The sequence below is a fragment of the Staurois parvus genome, unplaced genomic scaffold, assembly GCF_062004578.1.
Source record: "Staurois parvus isolate SC_StPar_1 unplaced genomic scaffold, SC_StPar_1.0 ptg000621l, whole genome shotgun sequence".
Taxonomy (NCBI): Eukaryota; Metazoa; Chordata; class Amphibia; order Anura; family Ranidae; genus Staurois; species Staurois parvus.
The window spans coordinates 814,389-829,779 of record NW_028318417.1 but is presented as its reverse complement, the minus strand read 5'-3'; the positions used below and the strand labels follow the sequence as shown (position 1 = coordinate 829,779).

The 15,391-nt window shown below is 41.4% G+C and overlaps 1 protein-coding gene across 1 annotated transcript in view; it reads left to right on the top strand.

The window, feature by feature from the left end:
• LOC149449388 (transient receptor potential cation channel subfamily V member 6-like) overlaps window positions 1-10,604 on the top strand; it is a 52,345-nt gene extending 41,741 nt beyond the window's left edge. The window contains exons 13-15 of the mRNA XM_089693303.1: window positions 3,080-3,348; window positions 7,853-7,959; window positions 10,307-10,604. Of these exons, the coding sequence (XP_089549429.1) occupies window positions 3,080-3,348; window positions 7,853-7,959; window positions 10,307-10,604 (674 nt within the window). The remainder of the gene's footprint in view (window positions 1-3,079; window positions 3,349-7,852; window positions 7,960-10,306) is intronic.
• The last annotated feature ends 4,787 nt before the right edge of the window (window positions 10,605-15,391 follow it).

Genomic DNA, 15,391 nt, shown 5'->3' with positions numbered 1-15,391 from the left:
ATTAAATCCCCCTTCCTTCTCCATTCTGATGTTTGGTTTGAACCTCGGCAAGTAGTCTTCACCACGTCTAGATACCTGAATGCATTGAGTTGCTGCCATGTGATTGGCTCAGTTAGCAATTTGTGTTACCAAGTAATTGAACAGGTGTACTTAATAAAGTGGCTGGTGGGTGTATATTTTCAGTTTTTGAGATTCATGTAATGCCCTGTACTGCACTCCCACGTGGAAGAAAAATATGAATTTGAAATATATTTTAAAAATATTCTTCCCAAATATATTGACATATATTTGAAATGCTACAATTTTGGCCATATTCAATAAATAAATAAATATATATATATATATATATATATATATATATATATATCTCGATCTCTGAAATACGTAAATGTAGATTTTGTATTTTTAAAGACATACAGTATATTTGAAATGTATTTTTAAAAATGTATTTTGTAATGAAAACGCATTGCAAAATATATGAAAAATATATATTTTTTAAAAAATTTCAAATATACTGTATGTCTTTAAAAATACAAATCTATATTTACACATTTCATCATGATAGATATATATATGAGAGAGAGATACAGTGGGGCAAAAAAGTATTTAGTCAGTCACCAATTGTGCAAGTTCTCCCACTTACAAAGATGAGAGAGGCCTGTAATTGGCATCATAGGTAGACTTCAACTATGAGAGACAAAATGAGAAAACAAATCCAGACAATCACATTGGCTGATTTGGAAATAATTTATTTGCAAATAATGGTGGAAAATAAGTATTTGGTCAATATGAAAAGTTCATCTTAATACTTTGTTATATATCCTTTGTTGGCAATGACAGAGGTCAGACGTTTCCTGTAAGTCTTCACAAGGTTGGCACACACTGTTGCTGGTATGTTGGCCCATCCTCCATGCAGATCTCCTCTAGAGCAGTGATGTTTTGGGGCTGTCGCTGGGCAGCACGGACTTTCAACTCCCTCCAAAGGTTTTCTATGGGGTTGAGATCTGGAGACTGGCTAGGCCACTCCAGGACCTTGAAATGCTTCTTACGAAGCCACTCCTTCATTGCCCGGGCGGTATGTTTGGGATCATTGTCATGTTGGAAGGCCCAGCCACGTTTCATCTTCAATGCCCTTGCTGATAGAAGGAGGTTTGCACTCAAAATCTCTCGATACATGGCCCCATTCATTCTGTCCTGTACATGGATCAGTCGTTCTGGTCCCTTTGCGGACAAACCGCCCAAAAGCATGATGTTGCCACCCCCATGCTTCACAGTAGGTATGGTGTTCTTTGGATGCAACTCCGCATTCTCTCTCCTCCAAACACGACGAGTTGTGTTTCTACCAAACAGTTCTATTTTGGTTTCATCTGACCTTATGACATTCTCCCAATCCTCTTCTGGATCATCCAAATGCTCTCTAGCAAACTTCAGACGGGCCCGGACATGTACTGGCTTAAACAGGGGGACACGTCTGGCACTGCAGGATCTGAGTCCCTGGCGGCGTAGTGTGTTACTGATGGTAGCCTTTGTTACGTTGGTCCCAGCTCTCTGCGGGTCATTCACTAGGTTTCCCCGTGTGGTCCTGGGATTTTTGCTCACCGTTCTTGTGATCATTTTGACCCCATGGGGTGAGATCTTGCGTGGAGCCCCAGATCGAGGGAGATTATCAGTGGTCTTGTATGTCTTCCATTTTCTAATTATTGCTCCCACAGTTGATTTGTTCACACCAAGCTGCTTGCCTATTGCAGATTCAGTCTTCCCAGCCTGGTGCAGGTCTACAATTTTGTTTCTGGTGTCCTTCGACAGCTCTTTGGTCTTCACCATAGTGGAGTTTGGAGTGTGACTGTTTGAGGTTGTGGACAGGTGTCTTTTATACTGATAACAAGTTCAAACAGGTGCCATTGATACAGGTAATGAGTGCAGGACAGAGGAGCCTCTTAAAGAAGAAGGTACAGGTCTGTGAGAGCCAGAAATCTTGCTTGTTTGTAGGTGACCAAATACTTATTTTCCACCATAATTTGCAAATAAATTCTTTCCAAATCAGCCAATGTGATTGTCTGGATTTGTTTTCTCATTTTGTCTCTCATAGTTGAGGTCTACCTATGATGCCAATTACAGGCCTCTCTCATCTTTGTAAGTGGGAGAACTTGCACAATTGGTGGCTGACTAAATACTTTTTTTGCCCCACTATATATATGTAGAGAGAGAGAGATCATGATTAAATGTAGATTTGTATAAATTTCAAATATACTGTATGTCTATAAAAATACAAATCTTCATTTTTGGAATGCATTTACAAATATATGTTAAAATTACTTTTTATATGTTAAAAATCCAAAGGATATATTTAAAAAATGTTTTTTTTTTGCTATAGCTGTAGGCCATTTGTTTATCTTGTGAAGCCTGATCAAAAAACTCCCAGAGATGGCATCTCCCTGTCCTGCCTTGTTGCTTGGACGTTGCTAAGACATTCCCAGCTATTTCAGCACCACTATCTCAGGAGCAAGCTCTCAAACACTGAGCTCAGAGCTACTGCATCGGAGGCAGGGGCGGACTGACCATTTGGAAACTCGGACACTGCCCGGCCCGGGGTCAGTAGGGGGCCCCATGAGATGCCCCTGGTACCATTTTCATAAGCTTTTTTGATTTTGGGCAAGGACACAGGGGCCCCATGATCCCCTATTGCCCGGGGGCCCCATGAGTTGTCGATCCGCCCCTGGTCAGGGGAGAGGGTGAATGTGAAGGGGTTTGAGCTCACTCTTGTGATGGTGAAGGTGAATAGTAACCGCTGGGAGTGTCTTAGTAACATCCTAAAAACAAGTCAAGATGGGATGATGCCATTTCTGGGAGTTTTTCAGCCACCCTTCAGGAGCTACTGTATGTGAACGGCCTAAACCTATAGCATGGACATCACTGTCAATCAGCAGAGGAGGACAAAAGTGAACCCTTGTGATAAAGACGACATTACTTGTTTATTTCAATCTTTTAAAGCTGAATTGAGCCATACACCGAGGTTTCAGAAATTGATAATTCTTCATGAATAATTCAACATGTTCGTTTTTTTTTTTTTTTTTTGCAGCATTTTATGTCATATTTCAAACACAAGACCCATTGGATCTGGGGCAGTTCATGACATATCCAATGTCCCTGTTCAGCACTTTCGAACTCTTCCTCACGGTCATTGATGGTCCTGCTAATTATAATGTAGACTTGCCCTTCATGTTCAGCGTGATGTACGCAGGTTTTGCAATAGTCGCAGCTCTTCTGATGCTGAATCTGCTGATTGCCATGATGGGAGATACTCACTGGCGGGTGTCCCATGAAGGAGACGAGCTTTGGAGGGCTCAGGTAATTCACAATGGGCAAGAAGTTAAAATGCTCTTTAACGTGGCAATATGAACTGAGCTAAAGTAGAGGTCATTTTTGGTGGAAACCAAAATGGTCAGGGCAGCTGAAATTCTACACAAATCTGGACTTTTTTCTTGTAAAAGTTGAGCTTGGCTCCTACCTCCCAGTAAACAGTGCTTCTGGTATGCAAAATAGTCACTTCTCTGCAGGAAGAAGGGCCCCTATGTCCACCCTCCCAAATATACAATTAATGATTACAAATAAATTCAACAAGCAAGAAGAGTCTACAATTTATCGAACATCATAAATAAATCTGATACTGTTGGTATCCTAGCGTTGATGCACAACTTTTTTTTTATTATTATTATTTTGCATTCTTTATGAAGCCGTTTTTCCATTTCTTTTATTTATTTATTTTTTATTTTTTTTAGTAATACCAGAGAAAAAACAAATATAACAAAAAACACAGCAACAAAACATCAGAAACAGTAGCAACAACCAGTTCAAAGACAGGATTATTATGTGTGTAATTGTATAGTTATATTACTAGCAAAATACCTGCAACAGCACCGCTCTGTGCAGGCAAAAGCAGGGGTGGACTGACAACTCATGGGGCCCCTGGGCAATAGGAAATCATGGGGTCCCTGTGTCCTAGCCCACATTCAAACCACACCCAAAAAAGCCTATGAAAGGTACCAAGGGCATCTCATGGGGCCCCCTACAGACCCCGGGCTGTTGGGCAGTCCACCCCTGGGCAAAAGACATTTCTCCTGTCTTTTGTCGTGGTGTACCATAGCATTGAAGGGTATCACCAGAGGAAAAAGATAAAAGTGGGGGTGGGTGAGGGGTGTAGTGGGGTGGGGGTTAGGAAGTAAGTATGGGAAGGACAAGTAGGGTCCTGATGTAAAATTTTAATATCTTTAAAAGTGATTAAAGAAATTGCATTATTATACCAGACTACAGCCTGCATTACGATCTCATCTAGTTTGAATGGAGTGTTTAGTAGTTTTGTTCAAATTTTGTTATGGTCCTGGCTGAAAAATAAATATTTTATAATATTTTATAATTTTTTTTTCCCTTCCCTATCGAAATATAAACTATTGCATGTGTACGGTATATTTTGTTATTCTCCTGTCCAGGCAGCAGGTGGAGCTCTAGTCTCCTTTTAACATATTCAATTAATTCAGCTTTTACCTTTTTGTTAAAAGAAATATCAGTCACTTGCATCAATTTATAACTTGCACAGAAAAGGATACTAAAGAGCAGAGAACAATACAAAGTATTCACACAGCCATCATAAATTTCCATATTTTGTGTAACACAGGCGTACCTTGGTTTACGTATTTAATTCGTTCTGCGGGACTTTTCGTATTGCGAAAGATATGTAAACCGAGAACCGCGATTTCCCATAGGAATGCATTGAAAACCAATTAATCCATTCCGGAGGTCAGAAAAAAGTAAAAAAAAGTCTCCTCTGTTCACAACTATTTATAAAGTGCACTTTAAAGGCATAAATACTGTATAGGGACATGATTAATAAAACATTTGTAAATGTGTTGACAACCAATTAATCCGTTAGTACTGCGAAAAAAAAATCGTAAACCAAGCCATTATTTTCAATGGATTTTCATTCGTAAACCGAAAATTCCATTAACCAAGGCGTTCGTAATAATTATTTCCTATGATTCATGGTGCCATCTAATGGCATCCATGCAGTATTTCCTGATTCAGGTATTTCAGGAAAATACTACATTATGGCTACTAGATCATAGAAAATAAACATATTAGGCAAAATACGGTGAAGGCTGTGAAAATGCTTGAGGCATTCACACAGGCAACTTTTTAATAAATAGACCCCTTGAATTAAATACACTAGCAATGGATAAGAGAGCAGGCTTACCTGGCCCTCCCACCTTAAAGTGACCTCTTCAGGTTTAAAATAAATCCAGATGAAAAGTCCCTGCAATAGTGTTTATACTCCCCACTTTGGGCAGCCTTTTGTCTCCTTACCTTCTCTTTGTTTCTGCGCTGCAGCTCTCCATAAACCTCTAAGGCATGCACCATTTCCAGGAGTGTCGGATGCCCATGCTCCTGCTGTGCACTGTAGATCTGTCCTCTGACAATAGAAAACTGCCGTGTTCTATAGTGACATGGGGTCAGAGAATGGAACCATGGTGTGTGGTGGTTGGGGAAGGGGCAGAGGTAAGGGTCAATTGCTGAAGAGCTTTGTGTAGACTTCAGCAGCTGACCAGGGCCAACAGACTGGTGAGTATAAATGTTCCTCTATTGCGGAGATCCTTTATCTGGATTTATTTTATTCCTAGCTGGGTTGCACTAAAGGAACAACACACCAACTCAGTTCGTCTACACAAAAGTGATTCATCACATAAAGGGATCTGTAAAGCAAGCTTTGTTTTGTATTAATCTCTTCTTCTAACCCGGGGTCTCCAAACTTTTCAAACAAAGGGACAATTTGCTGTCCTTAAGATTGTGTCCAGTAGGGGTAGAAAATGTCCCAGGTCCAGTATGAGTGAGATTTAACCTCGCTTCAGGGCTGGTGGTCAGTAGAAGGAGGAGTAGTGCCCCATCATTGCTATTGGTGGGAGAAATAGTGCCCCATCATTGCTATTGGTGGGAGAAATAGTGCCCCATCATTGGTATTGGTGAGAAGAATAGTGCCCCATCATTGGTATAGGTGAGAAGAGTAGTGCCCCATCATTGGTATTGGTGGGAGAAATAGTGCCCCATCATTGGTATTGGTGAGAAGAATAGTGCCCCATCATTGGTATTGGTGAGAAGAATCGTGCCCCATCATTGGTATTGGTGAGAAGAATAGTGCCCCATCATTGGTATTGGTGAGAAGAGAAGTGCCCCATCATTGGTATTGGTGAGAAGAGAAGTGCCCCATCATTGACATCAGTGAGAGGCATAGTGCCCTAATGTTGGTGTCAATGGGAGGAATAATTCCCAATCATTAGTGTCAGTGACAGGAATTATGCTCCACTGTTGGTGTCAGTGGGATGAATAGTGCCCTAGGGGCCAAAGGCTAGCAAAGGGCCACTGTTCTGAGACCACTGATCTAACCCATAGCACTCTGGAGGTTCCTTTGTCATCATATTGTGTATAAAAAATGTCAGACATTCCTTGGTTCCCCTAGATGGGAAAAAGCTAAAAGGTTTAGACCAACAGATCTTGTCTTTCACTGTAGATTTCAATTGAGAATTATTTCCCCATTCACCTCCCTCATGCCATTAAAGACTCAACCAGTGATTATACCAGTGTTTCTCAACCTTTTTTCAATCAAGGCACCCTTTAAAATTGTGGGCAGTCCCGAGGCACCCTTTAAAATTGTGGGCAGTCCCGAGGCACCCTTTAAAATTGTGGGCAGTCCCGAGGCACCCTTTAAAATTATGGGCAGTCCCGAGGCACCCTTTAAAATTATGGGCAGTCCCGAGGCACCCTTTAAAATTATGGGCAGTCCCGAGGCACCCTTTAAAATTATGGGCAGTCCCGAGGCACCCTTTAAAATTATGGGCAGTCTTGAGGCACTCCATTCTAAAATGTGAAAAACTTCCAAAATGTAGGACACCCAACATTTAGAGGTGATTTATTCTTCCAAAGCAAATACATTTTTGCACACTGGTACAGACTAGTATTCCAGTGTTTCTCTTCTCCCCCCAGTTTTTATCCATCACTGAGCTAATTTGACCTCAACACTGATGGAGAGGGGCGGGGGAGGGTCAAACAAGGATGTTGTGCAGGCAGCTGACATCCTCCTTATCAACTGATAATGTCATTGGTTGTCAAGATGCCGGCGGCTAGAGGTCATCCTAGATTGTAAGCTCCAAGGAACAGGGCCCTCAACTCCCTCTTGTATTGAACTGTATTGTTGCTGTATTGTCTCCCTCTATAATGTAAAGCGCTGAGCAAACTGTTGGCGCTATATAAAGCCTGTATAATAACAATGGCGCACAATGAAAACCTGTGGCTTTGTGTAACTAAAAGGCCGGCTTGTTCCACCCGCTGGTTTGTATACAAGTTTTGGACAATTTTTAGACATTTTGCCAAGGCACCTCTGAAGAAACCTCAAGGCATTCCATGGTGCCTGGGCACCCTGGTTGAGAAAGGTTGGATTATACTATGCCTCACTCCCCCTAAATCTTAGATATAAGGAATGGTTTTGGTACAGATCCTTCTACATACTTTAGCTATATCTTCTAAAGTCAATGGCAGATTTGGATCTGCACAGTTCTGTAAAACCTCACCTGTAAAATGTTAATTTCCCAATCATTTTTCCTTACTGCTTAAGAGGAATGTTTTAAGGTACAGTGTAAAGAAACGGCTTTTCCACCCTCCTTTTTAAAATGTTGTCCTGCTAGGCCTAAACCTTTCTTACATTTCTTCGCTAGCATAAAAAGACATGCCCATAAGGCACAGAAGGATGCTGTCTTCCTATTTGCACACACAGGAATATCGACCATAAAAACTGTTTCTATGTCTACAGGTTGTAGCCACTACCCTCATGCTGGAACGGAAAATGCCAAAAGTCCTCTGGCCTCAGATGGGAATCTGCGGAAGAGAGTACGGTCTTGGGGACTCTTGGTATCTACGGTAAGAACCTTACAAGTGTGCTAAGCTGGCCATACGCTGCTCAATATTTTGGCTGATTCCTGAGAAATCTGTTAGAATTTGAGCCGATTAGTGGTTCAAATGGCACTGTCTAGCTCAACAAAAGTCCATTTCAAACTCAAAGGACCAGTTGGAAAATTGACAGATGGACACTGTAGTCATTGTTTAGATATTCAGGCAGCAGCAGATACTGCTGCTGTCTAAATACAATAGTTTTTTTTACAAATTTTATTGTACCTTCAAAAAAATTGGCAACAATTGTCAAAATAGGAAAATCTTTAAAAGTTCCTACAGGTACATGCAGGTGGTAGAGGAGCAATAGGAGAGAAAAGAAGCTGCCGAGAATGAAACGTTGAGTTAAAAAAAAAAAATGTCAGTTACGGTGGCAGTTCCTATCACTTCCTCCTGAAAAATCCATGTATTCCCTGAAAAGTCCCAGTAATAATTAGCAGAAAAAAAAATATAAAGACCCTAACCTCACCAATTGAACATGTTTCGCCCATGCAAGGGCTTCACCATAGATTAAAAATATAACTGTGCTCAGGGGCGGACTGACCATTTGGAAATTCGGGCACTGCCTGAGGGCCCGGGTTCAGTAGGGGCCCCATGAGATGCCCCTGGTACCTTTTTTCATTGGCTTTTTTGAGTTTGGGCAAGGACACAGGGGCCCCATGATCCCCTATTGCCCGGGGGCCCCATGAGTTGTCAGTCCGCCCCTGACTGTGCTCAAACAAAATAAGCATGCAGGGCCATCTGAAAGCATGGGCACTGCTCAGGGGCCCCAGGTGCATTGGGGGTCCCATGATGATCTTGCATTAAATCATACTTGGCAACTCCCGGATTTGCCAGGACAATCATAATTTTACTAAGCTACGCCAGTAAGGTCGTGTCCCGGGCAGCATCCCAGGACCTGTACTTTGCCTTCCTCATCCCAGTATTTTGCTCTGCTGATCCCCCCCTGTATTGTGCTCTTTTGTGTTGATTAGTCCTTGAATTACGACATGTTTTCTTCTTGTTTAAAATTAGATTTCATTGAAAGTATTAATAATTATAGGTTTAATATCAACTACAGTATTTTTACTTTAATTCTTGAGAGTAGGTGAATAAATTGAGGCGGGCTGGTAGGGGCCCCAGTGCATAACTTTCTGCAGGGGCCAATGATGTTATTAAGACAGCCCTGGAAGCATTTGCCTTATGGTAGCTGCCATAAAGCATCATCTACAGTATTTATAGTGGTGCCTCCCATTGCATCATGACGTCATCAATGCAGCTTGTGTTACCACGAGCGCAAATCTTCTCATAGACCATATGCCTTGTGCATTAAAAAAAGCCCAATAGCAGCAAAAATTCTGCAGATTCTCCAATATTTACAAAAGTCATCACAAAGGTATAGATCGCCTAAAGGCAGACAGGGTGGGGGCTGACTGGACATGCTGTGGTAGGGAGTTCCAGAGGATGGGAGAGGCTCTAGAGAAGTCCAGGAGGCAAGCGTGGGAGGAGGTGATGAGGGAGCTAGAGAGGAGGATATCATGGGAGGAGCGGAGTGGGCGATTTGGGCAGTATCTGTGGATGAGGTTGGTGATGTAGCTAGGGGCAGTGTTGTGGATGGCTTTGTAAGCTGTGGTTAGTATTTTGAATTTTATACGTTGGGTTAGTGGAAGCCAGTGAAGGGATTGGCAGAGAGGGGCAGCAGTCGCTGATCAGTTGGTAAGGTGGATGAGTCTAGCAGCAGCATTCATAATAGACTGAATGGGGGATAGCCTGTGTAACTGTAGACCAGTGAGGAGGGAGTTGCAGTAATCAAGGTGAGATATAACCAAGGCATGGATGCGTTTTTTTTTTTTTTTTTTTTTTATGGTGTCATTGGTCAGGAAGGGGCGGATTTTGGAAATGTTCCGGAGGTTGAGGCGGCAGGATTTAGACAGTGAGTGGATGTGGGGCCCAAAGGAGAGGTCAAAGTCTAGGATTACGCCTAGCACCCTGGCATGAGGGGAACTTATCATGGGAGTCCATCGGTTCAGTTAATTAAAAGCAAAACACCACTAGTATTTAGGCCTGGGGCATTGACAAAAGAAATCAAATCAGGAAATTAACAATGATAAAAAAGATTGGGGTAGTGTGCATGGGGCATGGCGGACCAGTGGAGACCCAAATCCTAGTCCCAAGTCTCCAACACCTGACATCACAGGGTTGCTGCACCACTTGGCAACTAAAAACAACCTAAAAAGCAGCATATTTAGTATTGTATATGCCACCTGACTGCAATACAGTGATAAATGCAAAAGATTGAATTGGGCTTTAATTTAGTTTTTTTCTTACTATCTGGCAGAGTTGAAGAGCGCAAGGACTTAAAAATGGAAACAGTAAAGCAAACTGCGGATGCCATTAAGAACAATGACGACAAAGAGGATGGAGTGGAGGAGAACGAGTCTCAGAGGGTTGACTTGTCAAACGAAAGGATCATCAATAAGCGAGTTTCTATGTCAGAAAGTCCAAGTTTGCTTCGTAAAATGTCCCAACGGAGCACAAGCAAAGGGTGGAGCTTTCTCAAGAAAGCCACCCTTGAGCAGCTACAGGGCAAAGTCAATTATGCTTTAGAAGTTGAAGAACACATCTATAATGTATGATTCAAAAACTGAGCTGATATTGTGAAGATTCAGAGATCTGTCTGAGCAGGAATTTGCCATTTTGTTGAATTGTGGAGAATAACGTCATTGCTTTACATTTACTGATCGAAGTCTTGGATTGTGTTAAAGTTTTGAGAGAGAGGGGAATTCTACAATGCAAGATACGTGGCAGTGTTCTTCTACCCAGCCTTTGCGGACCAACAATTGTGGAACCAAGTTCCTTACAAAGGATATAACGTTTTTGAGACTGTATTTCCAAATTGTCAGACCATAGGAAGGAATTTTTAAGGCTTTGATGTCACTGGAAAAGTTTTTCTATTGCATAAAGTGGACTACAATAAAGATATTTCCTTTTAAGAGGGGACAGAGGAAGCGATGATACTTTTTTTCCCCCACTCAATCGAAAACATGAAAGGGCTGGAATTACTTACGCACTTGTCAGTTCCCTACATTTTATCTCTTTTGAGAGTGACTTTTATTTACGTTGCCGATGGATTGACTTCATAAGAGCTGAGAACACATTGATCTTTTCATTGCTATGGTCCTAAAGCCCGTTGTAAACAAACATTAGCTTGTGTCTAAGCTTAGAAAGGAATTTTAATGGGTCTTGGACCAGCATGTCTAAGTTGGCTTCGGTGGAATAAGATGCACAGGATTTGTTACGGTACTAGAGCTATCAGCACTTTAGATGAACCCTGTTCAAGAGGACATTCCCAATGGCAGAAATTCAGCTGTTTGTGTTGTTTTGTTTCTTGTTACATAAGTTATGCTATGAAAATCCCAGTTCTGTCCCGGAATGTAGCCAACGTTGTCTAAAGATGGCGAGGATGAATCTGTCAGCTGAGCTTGAAGGTGTGAAATACTCCCAGTGTCTCCATTGTTTTGGGGGAACAAAACCAATTAATTTAACAAGGTTCAGTCAACAGACTTTTTTTCTATTTTCTTTTTTTTTTTTATTCCTGAAGGTTGGCCCAACCATGCTTATAGAAATCAGCTGTATGGCATACAAAACATCAACCTAAATATCCAATGCCCCAAGACATTCAAACATATGGTGACACTAATACCTTTTTTTGTTCTGTATTTAGGGCCGGTTCACACCACAATTTCTGTTTTCCGGACGCGTTTCTGCTGCATGCACATTTTTTTTTTTATACGTTCTGGTGAATTTTTGATGCGTTTTGCCACATTCCAGATGCTTTCTTCTTTTATTGACTGCATTGGTGTAAACTAGGGCTATTGGAATCCATGTTAAACACTGTTATTATTATTATACAGTGTTTATATAGCACCAAAGGGTTTGCTCAGCGCTGTAAAATATAGTGGGGGACAGTACATGAGACAATACAGTAACAATACAATACATGAAGGGTTCGAGGGCCCTGCTCTTTCAAGCTTACAATCTAGGAGGGAGGGGGTAGTGGTACAGGAGGAAGTGGCTGTGGGGGATGGAGTGAAGGAGATCGGCTGTTAGGTGAGGGTGGGGTAGGCTTCCCTGAAGAGATGGGTTTTCAGGGTGCGCCTAAAGGTGAGGAGGGTAGGTGACAGTCTGATGGATTGGGGTAGTGCGTTCCAGAGGATGGGGGAAATCCTGGAGAAGTCCTGCAGTCGGATGTGGGAGGAGGAGACCAGGGAGCTAGAAAGTAGGAGGTCTTGCAAGGAGCGAAGAGTACGGGTTAGGTGGTATTTGGGTATCGGGTCGGTGAGGTAGTTTGCACTGTTCATGCATTTTGGATGCAGAATAAAAACGCACTGGATGGATCTGGTGTGAACCAACCCTAAGGCTATTTTTTAGTATTCCTCTTTTAGACCTAGTTCATTTAGTTTATACATAGGCTTGATGGTTTTTGTGTACATTTTTATTTCTAGCACAAAACATAAATCTCTCTTCAGCCCAAAATACCTAGGCACATAACAGGTAGTTTTGTATTGAAGGGTCATTGCATTCCTCCCAAGGCTCTATGTACACTAGCCTATTTTTAAGCTCCTAGCAGTAGGCCTGTGAGGTTCATTTCATTCCATATCACATGTTGGACAGATTTTTTCGTAATTCAGAGATTCGGATGTATTCGCATAATGAATTAAAGAAATAACTAATTTAAACGAATCCAAAATAACGAAACAAAATTCGATTTAAAAACAAATTTGAAAATGAAATTGAGCAAACATTCAAAAACAAATTTTAAAGTGGATCTCCACCCAAAAGGGGAAGTTCCACTTTAAGGATTGGTCCCCCCCCCCGTTCCGTTTTTTTTAAAAAAAATTTCTTTTTTTTTTTTTTTTTCTTTTTAATTCGGTTGAGATCTTTTTGATTTCAAACAACTTTTCAAATTTTGTTGCATCCATTTCGAATTCAGTTGAACCAATTTAAACTACAAACAACTTTTCGAATTTGGTTGAAATATTTTCGATTTGAATGCGAATGCAAATTACCAAAACGAATTCCGAGAACGGATAGAATGAAGTTGCCTAATCCATCTACATGAAATTTTGTTAGCTTTCGAAACGAAACAAAATTTTTCGTTTTGCACACCTAGCAGCTAGTTATGAGCGTAATTTTTTTTTTTTTTCCTCAGCCCATAGAAGTAAATCGTGTTATTCTATGTGTCCATGCCAGGGGCGGACTGACAACGCATGGGGCCCCCGGGCAATAGGGGATCATGGGGCCCCTGTGTCCTTGCCCAAACTCAAAAAAGCCTATGAAAAAGATACCATGTGCATCTCATGGGGCCCCCTACTGACCCCGGGCCCTTGGTCAGTGCTCGAGTTTCCAAATGGTCAGTCCGCCCCTGGTTCATGCACACTATTGTAGGCTAGTAGCGTTTTTCTGCCTACATGTAATGTAAAAACACTAACGCTCCTAAACCACTTCTAAAACACGCTATTACCATTTTTAGCTTAAAAAAACACTAGTGTGCATGGAGCCTAATAAAGTTTTTAGGAAAGACTACATGCACATTATATTAAGCAACCAAAAGACTGGACTGAACCTCTTTCTTCATTAGTTTGTAGAAGATATTTCCACTGTCGGCAAAAGAACTGGGATATCTTTGGAGCAGGGGCAGACTGACAATTTGGAAACTTGGGCACTGCCCGAGAGCCCGGGGTCAGTAGGGGGCCCCTGGTACCTTTTTTTTTTTTTTTTTTTTTTTTTTTTTTTTTTTCATAGGCTTTTTTGAGTTTGGGCAAGGACAAAGGGGCCCCATGATTCCTTATTGCCCGGTGGCCCCATGAGTTGTCAGTCCGCCCCTGCTTTGGAGATGAAACATCTGGAACATTTCTTAGGAAGGTTGTGGGTGATGGCACTCTTGCATTTAGCAATAATGAGACAATATAACCGTATATTTAGGTTATGATGAAAAAGGACTAAATAAATTTGAAAGTCTCTACTCTAATCAGTATATATGTAGCACTGTATAACCTTCTTAAAACAAGAAGTGTTACATATTTCATTGCATATCCTGAAAATATGCATTATTCCTCATTTTAGTACACTGAGACAACTTTCTATCACCCATAACCTTCTACTAAAACTGAGATTTTGTGAAGAACATTTTCTTGCTGTAGTGAACGATGGTGGTAGGCTTCGTGTGGTGGCTACTGGGCCAGCTTGTGTTCCTCCCCTTGCCTTGTGTGACATTGCACGTTGACATGGGGAATGAAGGAAATTTGAAAAATAGCTAGGCCTGTCCTGCAGAAATATGGACACTTGGCAGCTTTTGAGGTCCTGGCTTATAGAAACCTGCCTGGATAGAATTATGAGAGATGCTGCTAATGAGTTTACATTTAAAGGTGTAGGCTCTGAGTCTGCCATCCTGATTCCCTTCCATTTGGGTCACTGACCTGGAAAAAGCAGGATAGGAATTCCTTCTCATCATACTGCACTAGATGTCTTGTTGTTTGATGCCACTGACTTTATAGGTAATTAAGCCAGACCAGATGGATAAAATGGAACTATATCTGAACAAGTTGGGAATGTTCTCACCTAATTGTGTAGTTTCTCAAGTTCCCCTCAATACCTCCATTATTCTTGTGGCAGGTTTAGCTGGGGGGGCAAATTATACCTTTTTATGGAGCCAAGAAAACGAAGTGGAAAAAGATGGGTCATCAATCATTTGAGCTTACTGCCAGGAACATGACAAACTTTAAGGAAACCGGTGCTGAAACCATAAGAGACTTGGAATTTTTACATCTTTTTGAAAGTGCAAGCTACCCGACTATCACGCTGATCAAGCCGGAACTCTTGATCTGCATTCTTATTAAGGTTTGAAGACTCACAGTGCAACGAAGCCATGGGACCACCATGACAGAGGAGAGCCCAGCAAGCCCAGTTGGTGTATTCTTCTCTGTGCTGATGTTTAAGGGTAATGCAGTCACTTGTTGTGAGTTGACACTTTTGGTTGGGCTTGTTCTGTATATCCTGTACGGTTTTGGTTGAATGGAAAACTGTCCTGTACGGTAGCTGCATGTTAAGATTTATGATGTAATTTTTGGTAATCCCTGACACGCTATTACATTTTTGGATTATTAGATACAGTAACTAGTAATCACAGTGAATTCTCTGAGCTAATATTTACTCATGGCTGTTCTCTCCTAGGCCTGGAATACAGGTTTCACTATTTAATTTTCTAGTTCATAAGCTCACTACAAAGTTCTTGGCAGGAACCTCCATAGTTATTGGCTGGAACTCTGTGAACAGACAATGTTGCTTCAACACTGGTTTGGTGGGGAAGCTATATACTTCTTTTTCTACACTTTATGCTAAAAACTGTAAAAAATGAAAGTCA